General features: G+C 43.8%; 1 protein-coding gene across 3 annotated transcripts in view; it reads left to right on the forward strand.

The window, feature by feature from the left end:
• Positions 1-24,537, forward strand: part of arntl.L (aryl hydrocarbon receptor nuclear translocator like L homeolog) — a 28,224-nt gene extending 3,687 nt beyond the window's left edge. The window contains exons 2-20 of one of the 3 annotated variants that reach the window (XM_041589397.1): positions 9,007-9,118; positions 11,789-11,889; positions 12,298-12,448; positions 13,248-13,268; positions 13,591-13,629; positions 14,090-14,125; positions 15,267-15,424; positions 15,568-15,647; positions 15,741-15,833; positions 16,631-16,748; positions 16,846-16,995; positions 18,339-18,585; positions 18,682-18,788; positions 19,635-19,785; positions 19,951-20,039; positions 21,439-21,547; positions 21,628-21,718; positions 22,291-22,384; positions 23,718-24,531. In XM_041589397.1, coding sequence (XP_041445331.1) covers positions 12,309-12,448; positions 13,248-13,268; positions 13,591-13,629; positions 14,090-14,125; positions 15,267-15,424; positions 15,568-15,647; positions 15,741-15,833; positions 16,631-16,748; positions 16,846-16,995; positions 18,339-18,585; positions 18,682-18,788; positions 19,635-19,785; positions 19,951-20,039; positions 21,439-21,547; positions 21,628-21,718; positions 22,291-22,384; positions 23,718-23,878 — 1,884 coding nt within the window. In that variant the 5' untranslated portion in view covers positions 9,007-9,118; positions 11,789-11,889; positions 12,298-12,308 and the 3' untranslated portion in view covers positions 23,879-24,531. 3 annotated transcript variants of the gene reach the window in all.
• Positions 24,538-25,492: the final 955 nt, after the last annotated feature.

Here is a 25,492-nt window from a genome sequence, read left to right on the forward strand (position 1 = left end):
CTTATCCTCCCCGGGTTTAGCGTTATGTCTAACTGAACCGACTGAAAGCAGTGTCTGTCTTTATCTTTAATATCCCTGCACTGGTTCTGACTTTCGAAACAATATAGCGGACGCCATCCGATTAACCAACATGTAAAGAACGCATACAAGGCTTCTGCTACATTGTTTCAAGAGCGAGAACCAGCAGTAAGCGAGTGCAAAGGTAACCCATAGCAACCAGCAGCACTTCTAGCAATTTAGTGCAGTTACAATGTTGAAAGCAATGGCCTGGTTGCTATGGGTTACTGGCCTGGGACAAACTCTTTCCCATGCATCTAATAAAGCCATAGATGACTGTACCAGATGTTGAATTACAACTCCCACCATCCCTTTCATAGTTGTCTGATGTGCTGGGGGGCGAGTGGGCTAAATGTTGAATATGTCCATTGTAGTAGAGTAGATTTTATTTTTTAAAGGGAAAGGAAAGCTCTATAGCTAAACCCCACCCTGCTGAAGCCCATAAAGTAGTAATGTATGGAAATAAGTCTCTTTAATAGACACGCTGGACCATGAATGTCACCTTGGGGGTTCCAGTTCAGCCACCCAGCTCTTTATATTAATTACACAGGGCCCATAACCTGGAAGGAGAATCTGATTAAATACATCTCGCAGTTGCTCTGCGGAACCAATGAGGTGAGATTCCCTGCAAGGTGTAAGGGTTCACTACCAGCACCCGCCCTATTTGTTGTGATCCAAATGAGCACCCAGGTGCTCATCTCTCTGGTTCCGGATATACAAGCAGTAAAACGTCTGCATTGACTCCCTGCCAAACATTAATTCCACAAACATTTAGGTCAGTAGGTTAATAGGAGTCAGACTGGGTGCGGCGGCGGCGGTTTTAGTGGAGTGACTGTAACGTTCCTGCATGTGATAGAATTAGTTCAGCCCTTTATTTCTCTCTTTGTGTGCGAGATGAAGGCAATGCGACTCCTCAGCATTTACAGATTCTCATGTACAAATCTGGGGATGTTAAACTGTGACTCTCAGTAGCGACTTGTTTTTATGGGGTTTCTTTTCAGCGCCTGATCCAAGATCCATTATTAGGAGATGTGACTCACCATCTTCTGTGTGTTTTAAAGGCCACGGCATTACTGAATAGCTGGTGTGAGTGGGAGACTGTATTCTGCTTCCACTTATATTGTCACATTTTCCTTTTTTTTTTAAAAAAAAAAAATATTATCTCTGTGTGGGGGGGGAGGATCTTTAGAATAGATCAACAAAAAGCCAGTCTGTCCGACATCACAAACTAAATAAATTTTACATTAATTTACATGTATGTTTTTAGCTGTATAGATTTCCTCCCAGCTCCCCCCAACCAGTTCCCAGAAACCAGGGGCATGGCCCCCAGTACTGACGTGCATGATCTAATCCCACTTCTTATATAAGCACAGTCTCTTCCCTACTATACCTGGGTCCCTTCCCATATCTTACAGGAAGATGTATAGTAGGGAGAGATGGTGTCTATAGTAACAGTGGATAATAGTCTCTGGGAAGGGAGTGTGACTGTGGGATAGCAGGTATAGTAGGGAGAGATGGTGCCTATAGTAACAGTGGATAATAGTCTCTGGGAAGGGAGTGTGACTGTGGGATAGCAGGTATAGTAGGGAGAGATGGTGTCTATAGTAACAGTGGATAATAGTCTCTGGGAAGGGAGTGTGACTGTGGGATAGCAGGTATAGTAGGGAGAGATGGTGTCTATAGTAACAGTGGATAATAGTCTCTGGGAAGGGAGTGTGACTGTGGGATAGCAGGTATAGTAGGGAGAGATGTGTCTATAGTAACAGTGGATAATAGTCTCTGGGAAGGGAGTGTGACTGTGGGATAGCAGGTATAGTAGGGAGAGATGTGTCTATAGTAACAGTGGATAATAGTCTCTGGGAAGGGAGTGTGACTGTGGGATAGCAGGTAAAGTAGGGAGAGATGGTGCCTATAGTAACAGGGGGATAATAGTCTCTGGGAAGGGAGTGTGACTGTGGGATAGCAGGTATAGTAGGGAGAGATGGTGTCTATAGTAACAGTGGATAATAGTCTCTGGGAAGGGAGTGTGACTGTGGGATAGCAGGTAAAGTAGGGAGAGATGGTGCCTATAGTAACAGGGGGATAATAGTCTCTGGGAAGGGAGTGTGACTGTGGGATAGCAGGTATAGTAGGGAGAGATGGTGCCTATAGTAACAGTGGATAATAGTCTCTGGGAAGGGAGTGTGACTGTGGGATAGCAGGTATAGTAGGGAGAGATGGTGTCTATAGTAACAGTGGATAATAGTCTCTGGGAAGGGAGTGTGACTGTGGGATAGCAGGTATAGTAGGGAGAGATGGTGCCTATAGTAACAGTGGATAATAGTCTCTGGGAAGGGAGTGTGACTGTGGGATAGCAGGTATAGTAGGGAGAGATGGTGTCTACTCTATAGTAACAGTGGATAATAGTCTCTGGGAAGGGAGTGTGACTGTGGGATAGCAGGTAAAGTAGGGAGAGATGGTGTCTATAGTAACAGTGGATAATAGTCTCTGGGAAGGGAGTGTGACTGTGGGATAGCAGGTATAGTAGGGAGAGATGGTGTCTATAGTAACAGTGGATAATAGTCTCTGGGAAGGGAGTGTGACTGTGGGATAGCAGGTATAGTAGGGAGAGATGGTGTCTATAGTAACAGTGGATAATAGTCTCTGGGAAGGGAGTGTGACTGTGGGATAGCAGGTATAGTAGGGAGAGATGGTGTCTATAGTAACAGTGGATAATAGTCTCTGGGAAGGGAGTGTGACTGTGGGATAGCAGGTATAGTAGGGAGAGATGGTGTCTACTCTATAGTAACAGTGGATAATAGTCTCTGGGAAGGGAGTGTGACTGTGGGATAGCAGGTATAGTAGGGAGAGATGGTGCCTATAGTAACAGTGGATAATAGTCTCTGGGAAGGGAGTGTGACTGTGGGATAGCAGGTATAGTAGGGAGAGATGGTGCCTATAGTAACAGTGGATAATAGTCTCTGGGAAGGGAGTGTGACTGTGGGATAGCAGGTATAGTAGGGAGAGATGGTGTCTATAGTAACAGGGGGATAATAGTCTCTGGGAAGGGAGTGTGACTGTGGGATAGCAGGTATAGTAGGGAGAGATGCTGTCTATAGTAACAGTGGATAATAGTCTCTGGGAAGGGAGTGTGACTGTGGGATAGCAGGTATAGTAGGGAGAGATGGTGTTAGTGGATGGGGATAAAGGAAACCGGTAGAGCAGAGAATGCATGGGGCAAACCAAGGCTGTTTTTAGAACTATGTCTGCTGAACTCTGTGAACTTTTGTGTTTAAACTTTAACCCATTGTGCGCCCAGGATTCTCAGGCATGAAGTCCTGACCTGTAATTTAAAGTGCCAGGAGTGCAGAGAAATGAGGGTTACCATGTGCTTTGAGCAGTTCCTATAGAGTAACAGTAAAATAATATTATACATATGAGATATAGTACAGTTCTGAGTAACTGCCGACTGTTTGTAGTGTTCTACTCACAAATCATGGCTGGTTCAGCCTCACAGACTTTATTTTCTCTTAAGCTCAGACAAAATGTGTGTATGACCTGAACTCAAGGACCCTGCAAGGTGAGGGTAAAAGTATTTTTTTCTAAAGGTTTCGCACAGTGTAGAACCCGAACTGAATGCCAGATGCAGACTGTGGAAACATTGTATCTATAATAAGTGAATAGGAAGTACTTGATTGTTACTGATTGTTACAGATTTCCTAGTATAAGGAGTACTGGGACGTAGGAACCACAGAGGCAGTGCTTTGGCATTCATAAGCCATTCCTTCTCTGTATATTTGTATTTATACATATGGGAGGAGGGAGGTGCCATATTGATTCCCTTAGACAGTACAGTATGAGGGTATAGCTTATTGTGTGCCCAGAACATTCCTTCTCTGTATATTTGTATTTATACATATGGGAGGAGGGAGGTGCCATATTGATTCCCTTAGACAGTACAGTATGAGGGTATAGCTTATTGTGTGCCCAGAACATTCCTTCTCTGTATATTTGTATTTATACATATGGGAGGAGGAGGTGCCATATTGATTCCCTTAGACAGTACAGTATGAGGGTATAGCTTATTGTGTGCCCAGAACATTCCTTCTCTGTATATTTGTATTTATACATATGGGAGGAGGTGCCATATTGATTCCCTCTTAGACAGTACAGTATGAGGGTATAGCTTATTGTGTGCCCAGAACATTCCTTCTCTGTATATTTGTATTTATACATATGGGAGGAGGAGGTGCCATATTGATTCCCTTAGACAGTACAGTATGAGGGTATAGCTTATTGTGTGCCCAGAACATTCCTTCTCTGTATATTTATACATGTGGGTGGGAATTGCCATATTGCTTTCTCTAAACTATGGAACAGTGCAGGTGCAGTTTCCCATTGAAGTCTATTTGAGTTGCAGGAGTCGATTTTGGACCTGCAGAAAAGAGCCACGTGTGCTGTAGCCCTAAGGGGAAGAATATGAACTCACATGTTAATAATTTAAAGCCAATTCCCAGTAACAACCCCACATTCACCGGCCCTTCCAGGGATGGAAAGCCGGTGCCTTGGAGTGAGCCTGTTCCCGGTTTCCTCTGGGGAATATAAACGGGTGCATCCAAATTCTGTATCCAGCTCTTACTGTCTGCAAAATGTATTGTGGCTTCTTCCCAGGGTCCTGGGCACATTCTCAGGGGAGTGAATTGGTTTACTTGCCTTTACTCAGATTTCCTTTTAATCATTCAGCGGCTGACAGGTAAACAATACACAGGTGTCTTGGTTTTCTTTTCTGGACATGCCTGGGCTTTATTTTAGAAATGAGACAGAGACAGAGACAGACACAGAGAGAGAGATAGAGAGAGAGAGAGAGAGAGAGAGGCAGAAGAAACAAAACCACTGACTCATTTAAAGTCATAAATGTGATGCTGTTTCTTCCTTGAACCTTGGGTATGACGCATCACTATATATATATATATATATATATATATATATATATATATATATATATATATATATATATATATATATATGTGTGTGTGTATTCTCCTGCTGAGCTTTACAGGGGGCTGGTTAATGTTGGCAGACTGGGGGATAAGAAGTTTAGCAGGGCAAGCTGGAAGGGTAGAGACACTTTAGGGCAGATTTATCAAAGTTCGAGGTGAAATTTCGAATTGAAAAAAAAAAATTGAATTTCAAGCTATTTTTTGTTTACTTCGACTAGGGAACATTTATCATGTACCGTCTCTTTAAAAATTCAACTTCGACCATTCGCCATCTAAAACCTGCCAGATTGCTGTTTTAGCCTATGGGGGACCTCCAAGAACCTATTAGGAGTCAATTGGTGGAAATCGAAGGGTTATTTTTAGGGAAAAACTTCTAATCGAATGCGCTATTCCTTCGATTCGTACGATTCGAAAACTGACCTATTCAACCAAAAAAAACCTTTGACTTAATTCCGGTTGGTCTTTTTGAATTCGACCCTTGATAAATATGCCCCTTTGTATCTTTGTTGCCTGATTGTTCTATGTGGGTCTTTGCCTTGTGTTCTCTCGGGGAAGGGTGATGTGCTCAGCCCCTTGATAACGGCCCCCGGCTCCTGTTTAATGAATTCTTCATTCGTGTACAAAATTAACATTACTGTATTAGTGGTTGCCTGGCAACCAGCAGCATCATGGATAGAGATCGCAGCCAGTGAGCGTTCTAATGCATTCGTCCTGCGTAAATGTCTCTTACGGAGGCAAAAGGCAAATAGAAAGGAGGTGAAAGGGAAACAACATCCTACTCGAGATATGAATGGATTCTGCTTCCCTGCACGGCCAACGGGATGAATATTAGGGGTCGGACTGACACGCTATATACCTTTTTCCAACACATACAAAGTTTGCAGTTACTACCTCCCCATGAGCTGAGTTATTTTAAGCACACACAACGAGCTCCGTATAAACAACCCCACCTCCCCATTTACCCTTTGTTGTGACTGTTCGGACTTACAGATAAACAGAAGTTCCTTAAGTGGCGGGGGAAGGGCTCCTTCTGCTAATTAAAGGGATCAGTTAATAGTGCTGCTCCAGCAGAATTCTGCACTGAAATCCATTTCTCAAAAGAGCAAACAGATTTTTTTCTATTCAATTTTGAAATCTGACATGGGGCTAGACATATTGTCAGTTTCCCAGCTTCCTCAGTCATGTGACTTGTGCTCTAATAAACTTCAATCACTCTTTACTGCTGTACTGCAAGTTAGAGTGATATCACCCCCTCTCTTCCACCCCCAGCAGAATGGGAAGGTAACCAGATAACAGCTCTCTGGAAGATCTAAGAACAGCACCCAATAGTAACAGCCAAGTCCCACTGAGACTGATTCAGTTACATTAAGTAGGAGAAATAACAGCCTGCTAGAAAGTAGTTCCATCCTAAAGTGCAGGCACAAGTCACGTGACTGGGGGCAGCTGGGAATCTGACAATATGTCTAGCCCCATGTCAGATTTCTAAATTAAATATAAAAAAAATCTGTTTGCTCTTTTGAAAAATGGATTTCAGTGCAGAATTCTGCCGGAGCAGCACTATTAACTGATGTGTTTTGAAAGAAACATGTTTTTCCCATGACAGTATCCCTTTAAGTAAAAATCTCCTTATCTGACCCCTGGGCCCCAAGCATTCCAGCTAATGGATCCCACACCTGTACTTCCGTTAGAAAATAAAGCTTGGGCGGTATCTCAGGTTCTCTTTCACCCTTTGCCCTGGAGCACACGATACATTAGGGCTGTGAGGATGAGTCACGGGGAAGAGATACAATAAACAGCAAGTCGATGACGATAATCCCTGTTTGTCTCTCTAGTTATTTAATTATCTCCTCCTACTGCCCAGGGCCCAGTTCTACTTTCCCTTTACAGAACTTGGGGGGGGATGGGAAGTAAAACAGACACCATTCCAGTGTTTACTACATTGTGCCCTTCTGCCCAATTGATTTAGGTTCATGACTCCTGGTGCCCAAAGCCATTGGCTACAGTAGCATCTCTGGGGGCAACGCAAGACGAGACCTGGGTCTGTTATACTGTCCAACCCTGGAGTCAGCATTGTCAGGAGAGATAAGAAGCTTCAGCTTTGCAAGGAGAGATAATGAGCTCTAAATCATGCCCCCCCTCCCTGCCTTGGCTGCCTGTGTCTCGAGTTTTTAGATAAGGAGGAGGTTATCACACAGGTACTGGGAGGGACAGTGTGAACAACTGCAAAGACAATAGGCACAGAGCATCTCTCTTGCTGAATTGAAGCAGATATTGCTTATATTTTAAGTTGGTCATATAGGGATATGGTTCTGCCGTTCTTAGCGCTGAACCCGTGCCGATTTTAATCAGCTCTATAAAGGAGTTAAATATAGTAGAATTAATTGCAGGGTAGCATTGTTGTGTCTCTGGGAGGAAAGAGGCCAAACCGGTTTTCTGTGGGTGATGTGGCATGTGCAGTAGTGGGACACACCCTGTTCCCCTGGCCTAGAACGTGCCTGTTCCGCCCGTGCCAAATTCTGTGCCGTAAATAACCAGAAAAATGCAGCTGCGTTCCAGTTTAGGTACCAGAATCCCCTGTGATCCGATGGGAAGCTCTGGGATGGATTAGTACAAATGCACCATAGTGAGAGATTCGGGAAGCCCTGTAAGCAGCAGAGCAGGAACATTCCCAATCCAAGAGGATCGAGTGCAGACTCGTCCCATTTATAGGCTTAATGAAGGTGTGTCTGGGCACGAGATTCCCTGCTGAGAGATCCCTGGCAGTGCCCAATCTGGGTCAGCCCAGCCCTATTTATTTACTAAACAATTATTTCACTGTTATTGCTGTAAAAAGGACTGCACTTCATACAAATGCTACAACTTTTTTTTTTTTTTTCAAAACACATCAGTTAATAGTGCTGCTCCAGCAGAATTTTGCACTGAAACCCATTTTTCGAAAGAGCAAACAGATTTTTTTATGTTCAATTTTGAAATCTGACATGGGGCTAGACATATTGTCCATTTCCCAGCTGCCCCCAGTCATGTGACTTGTGCTCTGATAAACTTCAGTCACTCTTTACTGCTGTACTGCAAGTTGGAGTGATATCACCCCCTCCCTTCCCCCCCAGCAGCCTTACAAAAGAACAATGGGAAGGTAACCAGATAGCAGCTCCATAACTAAAGGTGGCCATACATGGGCCGATAAAAACTGCCGACAGACTGAGTCGGCAGCTTATCAGCCCGTGTATGGGGCCCCCCGACGGGCTTCCCCGATCGAGATCTGCCCGAAAGTCGGCCAGATCTCGATTGAATGGGACTAAAAATCCCGTCGGATTGCGGCTGGATCTGTTCGTTGATATGGTCCCTAGGGCCCACAATCGAATCAGCCCGATATTGCCCACATCAAGGTGGGCACATCAGAGAGAGATTGATCTCTCCGTGTATGGCCACCTGAACACAAGCCTGGTAGATCTAAGAACAGCACTCTATAGTAAAATCCAGGTTCCACTGAGACACATTCAGTAACATTAAGTAGGAGAAACAACAGCCTGCCAGAAAGCAGTTCCATCCTAAAGTGCAGGCACAAGTCACATGACTGGGGGCAGCTGGGAAACTGACAGTATGTCTAGCCCCATGTCAGATTTTGAAATTGAATATAAAAAAAATCTGTTTGCTCTTTTGAGAATTGGATTTCAGTGCAGAATTCTGCTGGAACAGCACTATTAACTGATGCGTTTTGAAAAAAAACATGTTTTCCCATGACTGTATCCCTTTAATAATGATAATAAATGCTTTTCACCCTAATTTGGGAAAATAAGATATAGTGTGACAGGTAATAACCCCCCCTGCCGAGCAGCCGCAGGAGACGCCAGCGTAATTACACGTACGTCCTAATTCCAATTATCCCCTTGCTTTGTCAATAACCTACATTTGTGCCTCCCCATTGATTTCCTCTGCCCACTGATCAGAACTCATTTGCCTTTGCCGACAGGGTTGATTCAGACGGGGGAATAAGGTGCTCGGGTGCAGAGGGTGGAAGATTTATCCAGCACAGTAACAACTCCCTCCCTACTCGCTTCCTCAGAGAGATCCTGTATATAAAGGTAAGCCAACATCTTCATTGGGATAATGTGACTCCGCCCCTAATTAATAGTGATATTGGCTGGCAGTTAGTAATCATTATAAAGTGCCAGTGTAATCTCCCCCTGTGCCAAGGACACGGCCAGTCTGGGTTGTGTAATGCTTAATGCGCTGCTGGGGCGATTGGAAAAGCCTCATAAGTGTCAGCAGATTAGAGCTGAGATCCGGCACGGGGGGGGGGCGTAATTGGACTGGGCAGGTCATACAGCTCGTATCCCTGCCCTCCTGCATGAGAAATAGTCCGTCCAGGATCACTTCACTTGTATTGTCATGGGAACCTAGAGGAAGTTTAGCAGAGGCAGCGCCAACAAAACCACTGAACTCATTAGGGATTTTTTTCATCTAACTCCTCCTTTAATACTCTTATATTTTTACAATACCTTATTCATTATATACACCCTCTCTGCTCACAGGCAGGTTATAATCAGATTGTTAGCTCTTAAGAGCAGGGCTCTCGTGTTTCTATGTAACCTGTATGTTTTACTTTTGTTGGCTTTTTTATAAATACTTGAAAACTAGAATAATAGTAATTATTTATTTGGACTTTTTGTCATAAAAATTATATTTCTAGGACACTGGTCTGACTGTAGCTGTGGTAGGGCCTGGGCAAAGAGACTGAGAGTTGTATTTCAACAACAGCTTAAGGTCCAGCGATACCCATAAAAAGTGTTGCTGTCTCCCTCTTGCCCCACTGTCCTCCAGCTTTCACTACTAAACTTGCTTTCACCCTGAACTCCCGACCTGCAAGTACTGCTCTGTTTGCCATTTCTGTTTCCAGCCCTATTTGCTTGCGGCTGTGCTGAGACGGCTGTACATTGGGTACCAGGGGGTATTTATAGAATTACAGAATGAAACCCAAGTCCCGGCTATGCCAGGCAGCCATGCCAACTATGGTGCCACCCTTGCTTCCTCCCAGCATGCCCCATTCCTGTCTTTTCATTCATTCCTTTCTGGGAGACAAATACAATGTGATTGAAGGAGAGATGACAGTTAGTTTCCCTCGGCGTTTGTTATTGTTAAACGCTTTGCTCAGAGCAGTGACTCCTTTAATCTACCCACAATGCCTCAGCCGGCTGGGGGGGGTGCCCCGGGGGCAGTTGTATAATGGTACAGCCATGGAACATACAGTCCCGCTCCTTGGCGCTGACTCAGTTGACCTACATTTTTTTTTATACTGACCTTGATTTTCTCTGTGAGATGCTCGTTACTCACATGATTGGGCTAATCGTGGCCGCAGGCTTGTCATGTGATACAGTAACTGTCTCTTTTATTCAAATACCCCCCCCCCCCCGTGCCTCTCGCTGCTCCCCTTTTCCATTTAATTGTTTAGTCATTTGAGTGACGTCGGTCCCTGTCACTAAATATAGCCGCGCCGGCGGGATCGGCTGCATCTAATTGGTGCGAGGCACAGGGGAGACATAGTGATTCCTGGTCACTAAAGGGGAAGTAGAGACTGCAGAGACAGGATTATAGTGCAGGGGTGGGAGCAGACTGGAAATGAATGGGAGGGGTTACATTGATCTGGATGAGAGGCTGATGTTCTATATAATATATTTCCCCGCCCATATAGCTACGGGCACAGAATGATTGGAATTGCCCCAGAGCCACTGGCCCTTCCACACGTTTACTGGTAATAATGTTGAGCCAATTGCACCATCAGGCAGAACTGGTTTGTTATGATCAAAGCACCAGTCGGATCTCTCCTGAATGTTACGTTTTCTACTCCCCTGCATGTCTCATGGGCAGTGGTCCAGCGGCATTCCAGATCATTGTCATATTTATTTATATCCTGTATAGAGAGATACCAGCATAGATATTCTCTTGTACTTAGCACAATTCAGCAGGAACAGCCCCCTAAGTTTGCTCATAGTCTGTACAGAGAGATCCCATAAAACTATGGCAGCATAGGTATTCCCCTGTACTAAGCACAATTCAGCAGGAACAGTCCCTAAGTTTGCTTATAGTCTGTACAGAGAGATCCCATAAAACTATGGCAGCATAGGTATTCCCTGTACTAAGCACAATTCAGCAGGAACAGCCCCTAAGTTTGCTTATAGTCTGTACAGAGAGATCCCATAAAACTATGGCAGCATAGGTATTCCCTGTACTAAGCACAATTCAGCAGGAACAGTCCCTAAGTTTGCTCATAGTCTGTACAGAGAGATCCCATAAAACTATGGCAGCATAGGTATTCCCTGTACTAAGCACAATTCAGCAGGAACAGCCCCTAAGTTTGCTCATAGTCTGTACAGAGAGATCCCATAAAACTATGGCAGCATAGGTATTCCCCTGTACTAAGCACAATTCAGCAGGAACAGTCCCTAAATTTGCTCATAGTCTGTACAGAGAGATCCCATAAAACTATGGCAGCATAGGTATTCCCTGTACTAAGCACAATTCAGCAGGAACAGCCCCTAAGTTTGCTCATAGTCTGTACAGAGAGATCCCATAAAACTATGGCAGCATAGGTATTCCCTGTACTAAGCACAATTCAGCAGGAACAGCCCCTAAGTTTGCTCATAGTCTGTACAGAGAGATCCCATAAAACTATGGCAGCATAGATATTCCTTATTATGGTTATGCAATGTCTTTAAAATTAAAACAGAACAATAACTGAAATCCTTTTTTTCCAGACTCGGAGGCATGAGCGCCTGTAGGTGACTGACTTCCCTTGGCTCCTGGGGGGCCCCATTAACTCGCAACCCTTTCGCTTCTCTTAGACACAATCCTTCAGGTGAGGAGCATATATGAAATTGTTACAGGAGATTACAGTGGGTGATTTCCTTCCACAAATACACACAGGAGAGTTCATTGGCTCATCTAATTGGCCCTATTGTGATTCTGGTAGGGCCCTTAGATTGCGAGTTCCGCTGGGGAGGGTCTGATGTATAATCTCTGTAGAGCGCAGTAACCCCACTCTGTGATTGTTTTTGTGTTTCCCGGGAACGCTGTGCCTTTGATTGGTGCCCCATATCCACTTACATACATGGTGTTAAGGAAATAAGATCACAAGTGTAATGAAATTCTCCCTGTGTAAGACAAACGCAACCCCTTCTCTAATTGGCTGGTTTTATAACCCAATCAGAAGGGTTTCCATATAGTCCTTTTAATCAATCTGAACTTTGTCTCCTATTGGCTGCAGCAGATGATCCAATGGCCGACCAAAGAATGGATATCTCCTCCACAATGAACGATTTCATGTCCCCCGGCTCCACTGACCTCATATCCAGCTCCCTGGGAATGGGAGGGATCGACTGTAACCGCAAAAGGAAAGGGAGCCTGACGGATTATCAGTGAGTACGAGAGGCTCCACCCTCTTCTCCCTCCATCTTATATAAGCCCATGTGACCCCGATCCTCTCTTCTGTTCAGGAACTAAGAGAATTGGGTCAGTGTGCTGGTGGTGTCACAGACCTGCCACTGATGTTAAAGGGACACTGCCTCACTTAAAGGGGTTGTTCACTTTCAGGTTAACTTTTAGTATTTTATACATTGGCAAATTCTAAGCAACTTTGTCTTCATTTTTTTCTTTTTAATAGTTTTCGAGTTATTCCACTTTTTCTTCCGGATCTTTCCAGCATTCAAATGGGGGGTCACTGACCCCATCTAAAAAACAAATGCTCTGTAAGGCTACAAATGTATTGTTATTGCTACTTTGTATTACTTATAGGCCTCTCCTATTCATATTCCAGTCTCTTATTCAAAACAATGCATGGTTGCTAGGGGAATTTGGACCCTAGCAACCAGATGGCTGAAATTACAAACTGCAGAGCTGCTGAATAAAAAGCTGAATAACTCATAAAACACAAATAATAAAACTTAATTGCAAATTGTCTCAGAATATCAAAAAATTATTTAATTTAAAGGTAAACAATAACTTTAATTCAGTTTATTACTCAGGCTCTCTTTCTGTTAATTTTTAGCATCATTTCCTATTCTTGGCAATTTTTCAATTAGTTTCCATATCTTAGTAGCTATTCAAATGGGGGTCAGTGACCCCGGCAGCTAAAAAGCTTGGCCATGTTGCATTGTTATTGTTCCTATAATACTGTATGGCCACTCATCCACACACTCTTTTGTTTCCTTCCTTCAGGACTGATGGCTTCTCATTCGAGTGAGTATTAATATTCCCGCTGCCAGTTCCTTTGCCTCCCCATAAGCTGCTGGTCCATATCAGACCCGAGATATATACAGAGCTGCACGCTGGCCTATAGAGTGCAGGAAACAAGCCTATAGTTATCATTAGAGCCTGCTGCTGTGTCATGTATAGAATAATCAGAAGCTCCAGTCCTTCCATATACTGATGCTTTGTTCCCTACATCAATGATACCCTGGGGCCAGTATAGTCACCCCTGCTGCAGCCCAACTGCCCCTGATACAATATGTAGGGCTGGGATTGTCTCACTAATGCTGCTTTATCTTTCTCTAAACCACAGTGAGGGGATGGATACAGACAAGGACGACCCCCACGGACTGTGAGTAACGCCCTTGTGTGTTGGTCTTATGGGGCAATTTGCTATTGTATTTGTTAGTGGGGAGCAGTCTCGCTCAGGCATTCTCTGCCAACTGCCATGAAATGGGCCCATCTAGTGGTCAGAAATAGAATGAACTCCTGTACTGACAAAGGCTTAAAGGGGATGTAAAGGCGAAAAAATAAAATCAGATTACTTTCTTTAATGAAAAAGAGACCTATTGTCAATATACTTTCTTTAAAAAATGTTTAGTATTCTATTTTAGACTCTAGTTCCCCTTTAATAGAGACATGTTTAATCAACAGAATTAAACAGAATGTTCTGGGACCCCAATAAGCTGTACACCAATACCTGGAGGTGGGGGGAGTGGATCTTTCCATGAATGTATGTGAAATTCAGGGAGCACAAAGCAATGAGAGATCGGAGTTCGATACTAATAATCCTGAATATTTTTGTATTTCAGGTTGGACTTCAGCGAGGGGCGACTTAGAAATGCTCGGTAAGAACCTTTGTCTTCTTCCTTACGGATAACAAAGTGAGTGTGCTGTGTGAGTGCTGTGAGTGTGAGTGCTGTGTGAGAGAGAGTGAGTGTGTTGTGAGAGTGAGTGATGTGTGTGAGTAAGTGAGTGTGCTGTGAGAGTGTGAGTGATGTGAGTGAGTGTGCTGTGTGAGTGTGCTGTGTGAGAGTGCTGAGTGAGAGTGAGTGTGCTGAGTTAGAGTGCTGAGTGAGTGAGTGTGCTGAGTGAGTGTGCTGAGTGAGAGAGTGAGTGTGCTGAGTGAGTGTGCTGTGAGAGAGTGTTTGCGCCTGAGTCCAGTGCTTCCATTGAGCCGTTGATGTTCAGCAGTGCTGTCAGTGAAACCAGAGACAGAATATTTTTGGTCTCGGCTGGGAGGCAGATCTGGTGGGAAGCAGCTGTTAGAAGGGGATTCCTTTGCACTGCCTCCGCTCCCTCACTATCAGATACTGTTACTGGTGCTCAGTGCCCATGTTATGGAGCGAGTACCTTCAGAGTAACAGAGGAATGAGTATTAATAGCATGCTGATTCATGGAATGAGTAACTACTCTGTGGATTATGGCTTCTCCAGAGCCTCTTTAAAGGGGTGGTTCACCTTTAAGTTAACTTGTAGTATGTTCTAGAATGGGCAGTTCTAAGCAACTAAAAACTTTAATTTTTTAATTATTTTGCCTTTTTCTTCTGACTCATTCCAGCTTTCAAAAGGGGGGTCACCGACCCCATCTAAAAACAAATGCTCTGTAAGGCTACGCATTTATTACTATTGCTACTTTTTATTACCAGTCTTTCTATTCAGGCCTCTCCTATTCATATTCCAGTCTCTTATTCAAAGCAATGCATGGTTGCTAGGGTAAGTTGGACCCTAGCAACCAGATTGCTAAACATTGCAAACTGGAGAGCTGCTGAATAATAACCCAAATAATGCAAAAAATGGAAACCAATTGCAAATCATTCTCTACGTCATACTGACAGTTAACTCAAATGTGAACAACCCTTTAAATCCAGACAGTTAGTTTAGGTGGCGCCATATAATCCAGTGCAGTCTCCGCTATACAATTGTATCTCTTTGGTTTACGACTGATGTTAAGAGAATGAGATTCATCGTGCCTGCCCTTTTCTTAAAGGGAAGCTCACAGTCAGATTGAGAAGCGGCGGAGAGATAAAATGAACAGCTTCATCGATGAGCTGGCGTCTCTGGTTCCCACGTGCAACGCCATGTCCCGCAAGCTGGATAAGCTCACCGTGCTGCGCATGGCCGTCCAACACATGAAGACGTTGCGAGGTGAGTTACTTCAAACGACAGTAACGAGTATTTCTGGAGATTCCCGGCATTAGCAGAATAGCCAGAGAGCTGATTGGTTGATAGGGAGTAATGAGGGATTATAGGATGTGCATTGGTCAGACTCATCGTCTCCTCCTGTTCAGGTGCTGCCAACCCCTACACAGAGGCAAACTACAAACCGGCTTTTCTATCAGACGACGAGCTCAAGCAGCTGATTCTCAGGGTGGGTCATAGTGTGACTGCTCCAGTTTGTATCCCCGTGTGTTACGTGCAGAACAGCGGCGCAGCTTTACTAACAACTCCCTGTTCCCTGCAGGCGGCAGACGGATTCCTTTTCGTGGTCGGCTGTGACCGAGGGAAAATCCTCTTTGTTTCAGAATCCGTTTTCAAGATCCTCAATTACAGCCAGGTAAATGCCTTTAAATGGGTCCGAGTCGTATACACCAAGCTCCGACGTCCATACCCAGAATGCAGCAGTGAAGCACGTTGGGTTAGGGGTGAAACATGGCTGGGAATGAACATCACTCAGAGATTCCTTGTGTCCTGCCCCCAACCTCAATGAACAATGTTCATACATGCAGTTGTTACAAGTGAACTTAAGGGCTGTTCCTGCTGAATTGTGCTTAGTACAGGGAATACCTATGCTGCCATAGTTTTATGGGATCTCTCTGTACAGACTATGAGCAAACTTAGGGACTGTTCCTGCTGAATTGTGCTTAGTACAGGGAATACCTATGCTGCCATAGTTTTATGGGATCTCTCTGTACAGACTATGAGCAAACTTAGGGGCTGTTCCTGCTGAATTGTGCTTAGTACAGGGAATACCTATGCTGCCATAGTTTTATGGGATCTCTCTGTACAGACTATGAGCAAACTTAGGGACTGTTCCTGCTGAATTGTGCTTAGTACAGGGAATACCTATGCTGCCATAGTTTTATGGGATCTCTCTGTACAGACTATGAGCAAACTTAGGGACTGTTCCTGCTGAATTGTGCTTAGTACAGGGAATACCTATGCTGCCATAGTTTTATGGGATCTCTCTGTACAGACTATGAGCAAACGTAGGGGCTGTTCCTGCTGAATTGTGCTTAGTATAGGGATGCCTCTGTTTCTCTGAATAACAGAACAGCATCACATCGTTGCTCTTATAATGTCGGTTTCCCTTTAACGCCAACATTTCTGACACAACTTTTCTGTTCTTCCCAGAATGATCTGATTGGCCAGAGCCTGTTTGACTACCTGCACCCTAAAGATATTGCCAAAGTTAAGGAGCAGCTCTCGTCCTCAGACACAGCCCCCCGGGAGAGACTCATCGATGCAAAAAGTAGGTGGGAGTTTGAGTTGGGCATTTAGTGTGCGAGTACCACTTGTGGGGCAAATATAACGGCGTCACACTCACATCTCTCCCTGTTCTTATTCAGCCGGCCTTCCTGTAAAAACCGACATCACTCCGGGGCCCACTCGGCTTTGCTCTGGGGCCCGACGCTCCTTCTTTTGTCGCATGAAATGCAACAGACCTTCATTAAAAGTAGAAAACAAAGATTTCCCATCCAACTGTTCCAAAAAGAAAGGTAAAGTCTATGCCAAACCTGAACAGCCAGGGGTTGGGGGTAAAAAATGAGATTAACCCTTTATCTGCTGCTACAGAATCTACTCTTCCAGGTTTCTTGTTGATCCGTGTAGCCCTGCAAGTTTGTGTGGCATGGAAGAAGTTAATGTAGTTTGGGGTACTGCAATGTTAGTTAAAAAGTGACCATATCACTTTAAGTCCTCTTTAAAGGGGTTGTTCACCTTAGTTAGTATGATGTAGAGAGTGATATTCTGAGACAATTTGCAATTGGTTTTCATCTCCAGTCTGCAGTTTCAGCCATCTGGTTGCTAGGGTCCTAATTAACCTAGCAACCATGCATTGATTTGGAATATGAATAGGAGAGGCCTGAATAGAAAGATGAGTAATAAAAAGTAGGGATGCACCGAATCCACTATTTTGGATTTGGCCGAACCCCCGAATCCTTCCTGAAAGATTAGTGCGAATACCGAACTGAATCCTAATTTGCATATGCAAATTAGGGGTGTGAAGGGAAAACATTTTTTACTTCCTTGTTTTGTCAAAAAAAACTCACGCAATTTCCCTCCCTGCCCCTAATTTGCATATGCAAATTCAGATTTGGTTCGGCTGGGCAGAAGGATTCGGCCGGATCCGAATCCTGCTGAAAAAGGCCGAATCCTGGATTCAGTGAATCCCTAATAAAAAGTAGCAATAACAATAAATCTGTAGCCTTACAGAGCATTTGTTTTTAGATGGGGTCAGTGACCATTCAAAAGCCGGAAAGTCAGAAGGCAAATAATTCAAAAACTATAAAAAAAAGAAACAATTAAGGCCAGTTGAAAAGTTGCTTAGAATTAGCCATTCTAGCCGTATTTATCCAGAATGCTTGGGACCTGCGGTCCGGATAAGAGATCTTTCCGTAATTTGGATCTCCATACCTTAAAAGGGTCGTTCACCTTCCAAACACTTTTTTTAGTTCAGTTGTTTTCAGATTGTTCCCCAGAAATAGATTATTTTCCATTATTTTTTACTGTTTTTCCCACAATCTCAGCCAGTGACCCCCTATTTGAAAGCTGGAAAGTCAGAAGAAGAAGAAGGCAAATAAATAAAAAGATAAACAATAAAAAATAAATAATGAAGACCAATTGAAAAGTGGTTTGGTATTGGCTATTCTACAACATACTAAAAGTTAACCTAAAGGTGACCCCCTCTTTTAAGTGATTTCAAGAAGACTATGAGTTTGAGAGAGTAAGGATTTTGAGGGGTGACCCCCTCTTTTAAGAGGAAGACTATGAGCTTGAGAGAGGAAGGATTTTGAGGGGTGACCCCCGATAATAACACCCTGTTTTTTGTTTTTTTTTGCAGCGGACCGGAAGAGCTTTTGCACTATACACAGCACTGGATATCTCAAGAGCTGGCCGCCCACAAAAATGGGGCTGGACGAAGATAACGAACCGGACAACGAAGGGTGCAATCTGAGCTGCTTAGTTGCGATTGGCCGGCTGCACCCCCACATAGTACCGCAGCCCGGGAATGGGGAGATTCGAGTGAAATCCACAGAATACGTGTCAAGGCACGCCGTGGATGGGAAGTTTGTTTTTGTAGACCAGAGGTGAGTATTAATACTGATATTTATACTATTACTCGCTGATTCCTTTCAGTTGCTTCAATATCGACTTCCACTATGTCTGTTCTGCCTCCACCACAGGGCAACTGCAATCCTCGGCTATTTGCCACAGGAGCTCCTGGGCACGTCTTGCTACGAGTATTTCCATCACGACGATTTAGGGAATCTCGCCGAATGCCACCGGCAAGGTAAGGCCATCACATATACACACAATATACAGTCGTGTGAAAAAGTTTGGGAACCCTCTTAGTTTTGTTTATCATTGGCTGAGCTTTCAAAGTAGCAGCTTCCTTTTAATATATAACTTGCCTTATGGAAACCGTAATATTTCAGCAGTGACAAAGTTTATTGGATTAACAGAAAATATGCAATATGCATCATAACAAAATGAGACGTGCATAAATGTGGGCACTCCAAGATATTCCATCAATACTTAGTTACAAATGTAACAGCCTCTAGACGCCTCCTATAGCCTTTGATGAGTGTCTGGATTCTGGATGTGGCTATTTGTGACCATTGGTCCATACAAAATCTCTCCAGTTCAGTTAAATTTGATGGCTGCCGAGCATGGACAGTCTGCTGCAAATCATCCCATAGATTTTCCATGATATTCAAGTCGGGGGACTCCAGAATATTGTACTTGTCCCTCTGCATAAATGTCTTTGTAGATTTCCAAGTGAGTTTAGGGTCATTGTCTTGTTGGAATATCCGACCCCTGCAGCGGAACTTCAACTTTGTGACTGATGCTTGAACATTATCCTGAAGAATTTGTTGATATTGGGTTGAATTCATCCGACCCTCGACTTTAACAAGGGCCCCAGTAGTCCCTGAACTAGCCACACAGCCCCGGAACTAGCCCCACAGCCCCGGAACTAGCCACACAGACCCGGAACTAGCCACACAGCCCCGGAACTAGCCACACAACCCCACAGCATGATGGAATATAGTATATAAGGGTCTGTGTGTTACTGCCTGCTCTTTACACATCTAAATAAAGGTTGCTGATTGAATCTCCCCTTCTGTCCCACCCCCAGTCCTACAGAGCAGAGAGAAGATCACAACCAATTGTTTTAAGTTCAAAATCAAAGATGGCTCCTTCATCACCCTGAAAAGTCGCTGGTTCAGTTTCATGAACCCATGGACCAAAGAAGTAGAATATATCGTCTCCACCAACACAGTCGTCTCGTAAGTTTGAATTTGCTAATATGGCACCTGCCTGTATCCCCAGTAATTACTCACTAGCCAGATCATTCCAGGGAACGGCCACCTTGGCTTCTGGGACACAGGCCAGCAATTTCCCACTATGATGTCTTTTAATTTATTTCATCATTTTGTATCATGTGATTTCAGAGCCAACATTCTCGATGCCGGAGACTCTACATTCTCTCAATTTTCAGCTTCTCCCCCGAGCATGGACAGTGTACTACAGTCTGGTGAAGGTACCTTTCTTCTTTACTAGTATTACTACACCTCAGTCCCTTCCCAGAGACTATTATCCCACTGTTACTATAGGCACCATCTCTCCCTACTATACCTGCTATCCCACAGTCACACTCCCTTCCCAGAGACTATTATCCACTGTTACTATAGACACATCTCTCCCTACTATACCTGCTATCCCACAGTCACACTCCCTTCCCAGAGACTATTATCCACTGTTACTATAGACACCATCTCTCCCTACTATACCTGCTATCCCACAGTCACACTCCCTTCCCAGAGACTATTATCCACTGTTACTATAGACACCATCTCTCCCTACTATACCTGCTATCCCACAGTCACACTCCCTTCCCAGAGACTATTATCCCACTGTTACTATAGACACCATCTCTCCCTACTATACCTGCTATCCCACAGTCACACTCCCTTCCCAGAGACTATTATCCACTGTTACTATAGACACATCTCTCCCTACTATACCTGCTATCCCACAGTCACACTCCCTTCCCAGAGACTATTATCCACTGTTACTATAGGCACCATCTCTCCCTACTATACCTGCTATCCCACAGTCCCACTCCCTTCCCAGAGACTAATATCCACTGTTACTATAGACACCATCTCTCCCTACTATACCTGCTATCCCACAGTCACACTCCCTTCCCAGAGACTATTATCCACTGTTACTATAGACACCATCTCTCCCTACTATACCTGCTATCCCACAGTCACACTCCCTTCCCAGAGACTATTATCCACTGTTACTATAGACACATCTCTCCCTACTATACCTGCTATCCCACAGTCACACTCCCTTCCCAGAGACTAATATCCACTGTTACTATAGACACCATCTCTCCCTACTATACCTGCTATCCCACAGTCACACTCCCTTCCCAGAGACTAATATCCACTGTTACTATAGACACCATCTCTCCCTACTATACCTGCTATCCCACAGTCACACTCCCTTCCCAGAGACTAATATCCACTGTTACTATAGACACATCTCTCCCTACTATACCTGCTATCCCACAGTCACACTCCCTTCCCAGAGACTATTATCCCACTGTTACTATAGGCACCATCTCTCCCTACTATACCTGCTATCCCACAGTCACACTCCCTTCCCAGAGACTATTATCCACTGTTACTATAGACACCATCTCTCCCTACTATACCTGCTATCCCACAGTCACACTCCCTTCCCAGAGACTATTATCCACTGTTACTATAGACACCATCTCTCCCTACTATACCTGCTATCCCACAGTCACACTCCCTTCCCAGACACCAGTGTTACTATAGGCACCAGTCCCAAGCTACGTGTATTACTATACTATTGTTATATTGTAGATGATTTTATTGACTCATCAGTTTTCGTGGTTCATGCAGGAGGCACAAAAAGGAATCACCCTGCAGTCCCCGGCATTCCAGGTGGAACAAGTGCGGGCGCTGGCAAGATTGGCAGAATGATCGCAGATGAAATACTGGAGTTTCACAGGTGGGAGGCTGGAACGTGACATTATTGATACAAAACTTCACTGTATCTGCCCGATTTGTAACGTGTTTCCATTTAAACAGGACAAGAGGCTCCTCCCCGTCAAGCTGTGGGTCTAGCCCCCTCAATTTCAGCACCCCACCCCCAGATGCATCATCTCCAGGAGGCAAAAAGGTATTTTTTTAGCAGTTAATTAAGCGCCAAATCCTAAAACTGAATGTCTACAAATGCTGTATTTTATGTAACCAGCCCAGGGGTTCAGCAGCCCAATAACAGTAATGATCGAGGCCTTCAAAGTTTCCCCCAGCAGCTCCCCATCTTGGATCTTGTTAGTTCTGATCTTTTGTGAGTCAGTGGCACTGCACATGCTCAATGGAGCTTAGGGATATCATGATATCATTAGCAGAAAGTACAGTTCATCTCTCATAGAAGTCGATGCTAGAGGGTTCATTAATAAATTATGATAATCTCACCCTCCTTTAACATATTATCAAGCTTAAAGGAATTCCTGGAATCCCCCACCATATCCGAGGAAACAGGGACATACCAAATTGCCTGATAATGTAAAGAGAGATGGACTTTCCTAAATAGAAATGCTGCTTTCAGGCAGTTGTTGCTCAAAGCATTATGGAAGCTAAAATCTGGGCCCATTTCTGCCAGTGTTTACTCTTAATAACCACCAGGAGGCGCTGTCACTAATACCATCTCGTATGTATCAGCCTCACTGTGCTGTGTCTTTTATCCAGATGTCCAATGGCGGGGGTATGGATCCAATATCCACATTAGTGCCTGGAATGGACAGTTACGGTTTCCCATACTCAGACAGTTCATCAATACCTGGTAAGTAGCAATTGCGGTAGTCTCGTCATTAAAGGGGAACTGTAACGCAAATAAAAATGTAACGGTTACAATTTAACAACATTTAGTTGATCCATTTCTCAGCAGCATCTCTGGAGTATTAGCAACTATTGTATCAATTCTAACAGCTGCCTGTAATGAAACTCAGGGATGCTGCTCAGCAGGGACAAAGATAAGAAATGTATCGATTTAGAACAGGTTACAGGGTCGGCGACCCCCCCTCCCAGAACTGCTTTAGAAGGTGAAGTGTGACACGTTACACTTCAATATTAGAAAAACAGTCACACATAGAAAATAGAAAGTAATTGGAAAAAGTCTATTTCTGGTTAACTGTCAAACTAGGGACGCACCGAATCCACTATTCGGGATTCGGCTGAATCCTTGGTGAAAGATTCGGCCGAACACCGAACCGAATCCTAATTTGCATATGGAAATTAAGGGCAGGAAAGGTAAAAATTTTAAAAATTCTTCTTTTTTGACTTAAATTACATATGCAAATTAGGATTCGGTTCGGCCAGCCACAAGGATTCGGCCGAATCCGAATCCTGCTGAGAAAGGCCGAATCCCGAACCGAATCCTGGATTCAGTGCATCCCTATCTGAAACCAACTGAACTGAGAAAAGTGTTGGAAGGTGAACAACCCCTTTAAAAGAGTGAGGCTCAAATACATCTTGTAGGTAAAAGAAGCCTCTCCATAAAGATATATTGGACGTAACTGTCATTCAGAATCAGACTGCCAACTCCTGCATGAAGAGAGACAGATGCCGAGAGGGGGAGAGTGAAGAACAACTTGATTGTTTCGTAAACAGTTCAGAATTATCCAATATAGAAAATGTCCTATTTCAGTGTGGTGAAGCTGATATTACATTTTTCTTTTCACGCTAGTTCCCCTTTAATGTTCAGAACTGCAATAGACTTAAAAGTTGGATGATCTGGCAGCCAACCAGCCACTCCGATGGGTCATTGTGATTGGCCATCCCTGATGATGAGTGTCCCAGTTAAAAAAAAAATAAGGCGGGACATCCCTAATAAATGTAACTCCACCCCTTCCATGCCTGGGGGCGCCGCTGCACTCGCTCCAGCACTGACTGCTGCAATGCAGTAACCCCAGTGTATTGTGAATCAGTGGCATTTCCTGCAGCAAGTTATAATGCGACGAGTCAGAAACGGAATAAAGGTTGATTTTTTTAGCAAATCAGAGATGCGGAGATGATAAAGTGCATTTTATTTGTACCCGGCCGATCTCTTTCCATATCTGTAATGTTAAAGATGAACTCACCCTGTGCTGCATCTCCCATGTTCCCTCTCTGTGCAGGCGACAGTTCTCACATGGACACGTACATGACGGAAACGGATCAAGGCTCCAGTAGCCCCAGTAACGACGAAGCTGCCATGGCGGTGATCATGAGCCTCTTGGAGGCGGACGCGGGGCTGGGAGGGCCGGTGGATTTCAGCGACTTACCTTGGCCTTTGTGATCGGAGACCCCGATAGGGAAGAACCTGCAGTATCAAAGTGCATTATTCAATCTTAACTGTTTCACTACCAAAGGAGCCAGCACAACCTTGCTCGTCAGATGTGGCAGTTGCGCTCCCAATCGCTTTTACACACACAATCATGGAAGCCATATTGGATCACTAGTGTGCGTATACAGGTGCTCGTATACAGAACTGGGCCCAAAAACTGTCACACTGCAACTGCCACATCCCCCACCCTGACTGAATGGACAGCATTGGGCAGAGGGCTGAGAAATTGGGCAGAGAAATTTGGTGACCTGGCCAAGTTTGCAGATCTAGATGTTTATAGGAGAGGGGTGGGCGACCTGCGTCCCTCCAGCTACGCCCCCCGGAGGAGCACAGGCTGCCCCGCCCCAGGCGTATATCCCGCATTAACGGTATCATCCGAAATTCACCCGTTTCCTATTTTTAAATCATGCCGTAAAACCTGCAACTGTAGCTTTTTATAGGCAAACTGTCATTTCAGATGTAAAAGGTTTTTACATGACAGAGGCGCCCCCTTGTGGCTATTTCTTATACTAATAATTGTACAAAGTCGTTCTATTGTAAGAATCCTTTATGCTATCAATGCTACCGTGTCAGTTTTTTTTTTTTTAATAAAATGCTTCTATAAACCCCGATTACTGTTTATTAACCCCTGCAGCACTTCAGAGGAATTTTTTTTTTTTTTTTTTGCACCTATTTCCATTGAGGTTACACTCTCAGTAGTCTTTAAAGGGGTGGTTCGCCTTTAAGTTAACTTTTACTTTGTTATAGAATGGATAATTCTAAGAAACTTTTCAATTGGACTTCATTTTTTTCTAAAATAGTTTTTGCATTATTTGCCTTCTTATTCTGACTCTTTCCAGCTTTCTTATGGGGGTCACTGACCCCCATGTAAAACACAAAATACTCTGTAAGGCTACATCTTTCTATTCAGGCCTCTCCTATTCATATTCCAGTCTCTTATTTAAATAAATGCATGGTTGCTAGGGGAATTAGGACCTAGCAACCAGATGGCTGAAATTACAAACTGGAGAACTGCTGAATAAAAAGATAAATAAGTAAAAAAACACAAATAATAAAAAATGAAAACCAATTGCAAATTGTCTCAGAATATCACTCTACATCATTTTAACAGTTACAACCCCTTTAATAAAGGGGAAACACACCCTTCTTTTAACTAAAAAACCATTGCAATTTATTTTTTATAAATAAATATAAGAGATACTGTAACATAGGATAATCTTTCAGTGTGCACAGAACACTTTGTGTTTATATAGTGAAAAAAGTACCCCCTGTTGTAAAATATAAGGATATTATAAGTTACTGAGGAGTTTCATGACCATATAAAAGTACAAGGCCGAAGGCTGTTTTTATACAGGTCATGGAACTCTGAGGTTACTTCTAATATCCTCATATTTTTATTTATTATAATACACAAGTTTTAGTGAGTCATGTGACCAAAATGACATCACTTCTCACCTTTTATAAGGATGTAATTTACAAGATATTCATGGCGTGTGTGTGTGTGTGAGCTGCCACACTGTTTTCATTCTTAAAGGGCAAGTCAACCCCCGAAATAAAAATTTGCCT

Source organism: Xenopus laevis, chromosome 4L (assembly GCF_017654675.1).
Source record: "Xenopus laevis strain J_2021 chromosome 4L, Xenopus_laevis_v10.1, whole genome shotgun sequence".
Taxonomy (NCBI): Eukaryota; Metazoa; Chordata; class Amphibia; order Anura; family Pipidae; genus Xenopus; species Xenopus laevis.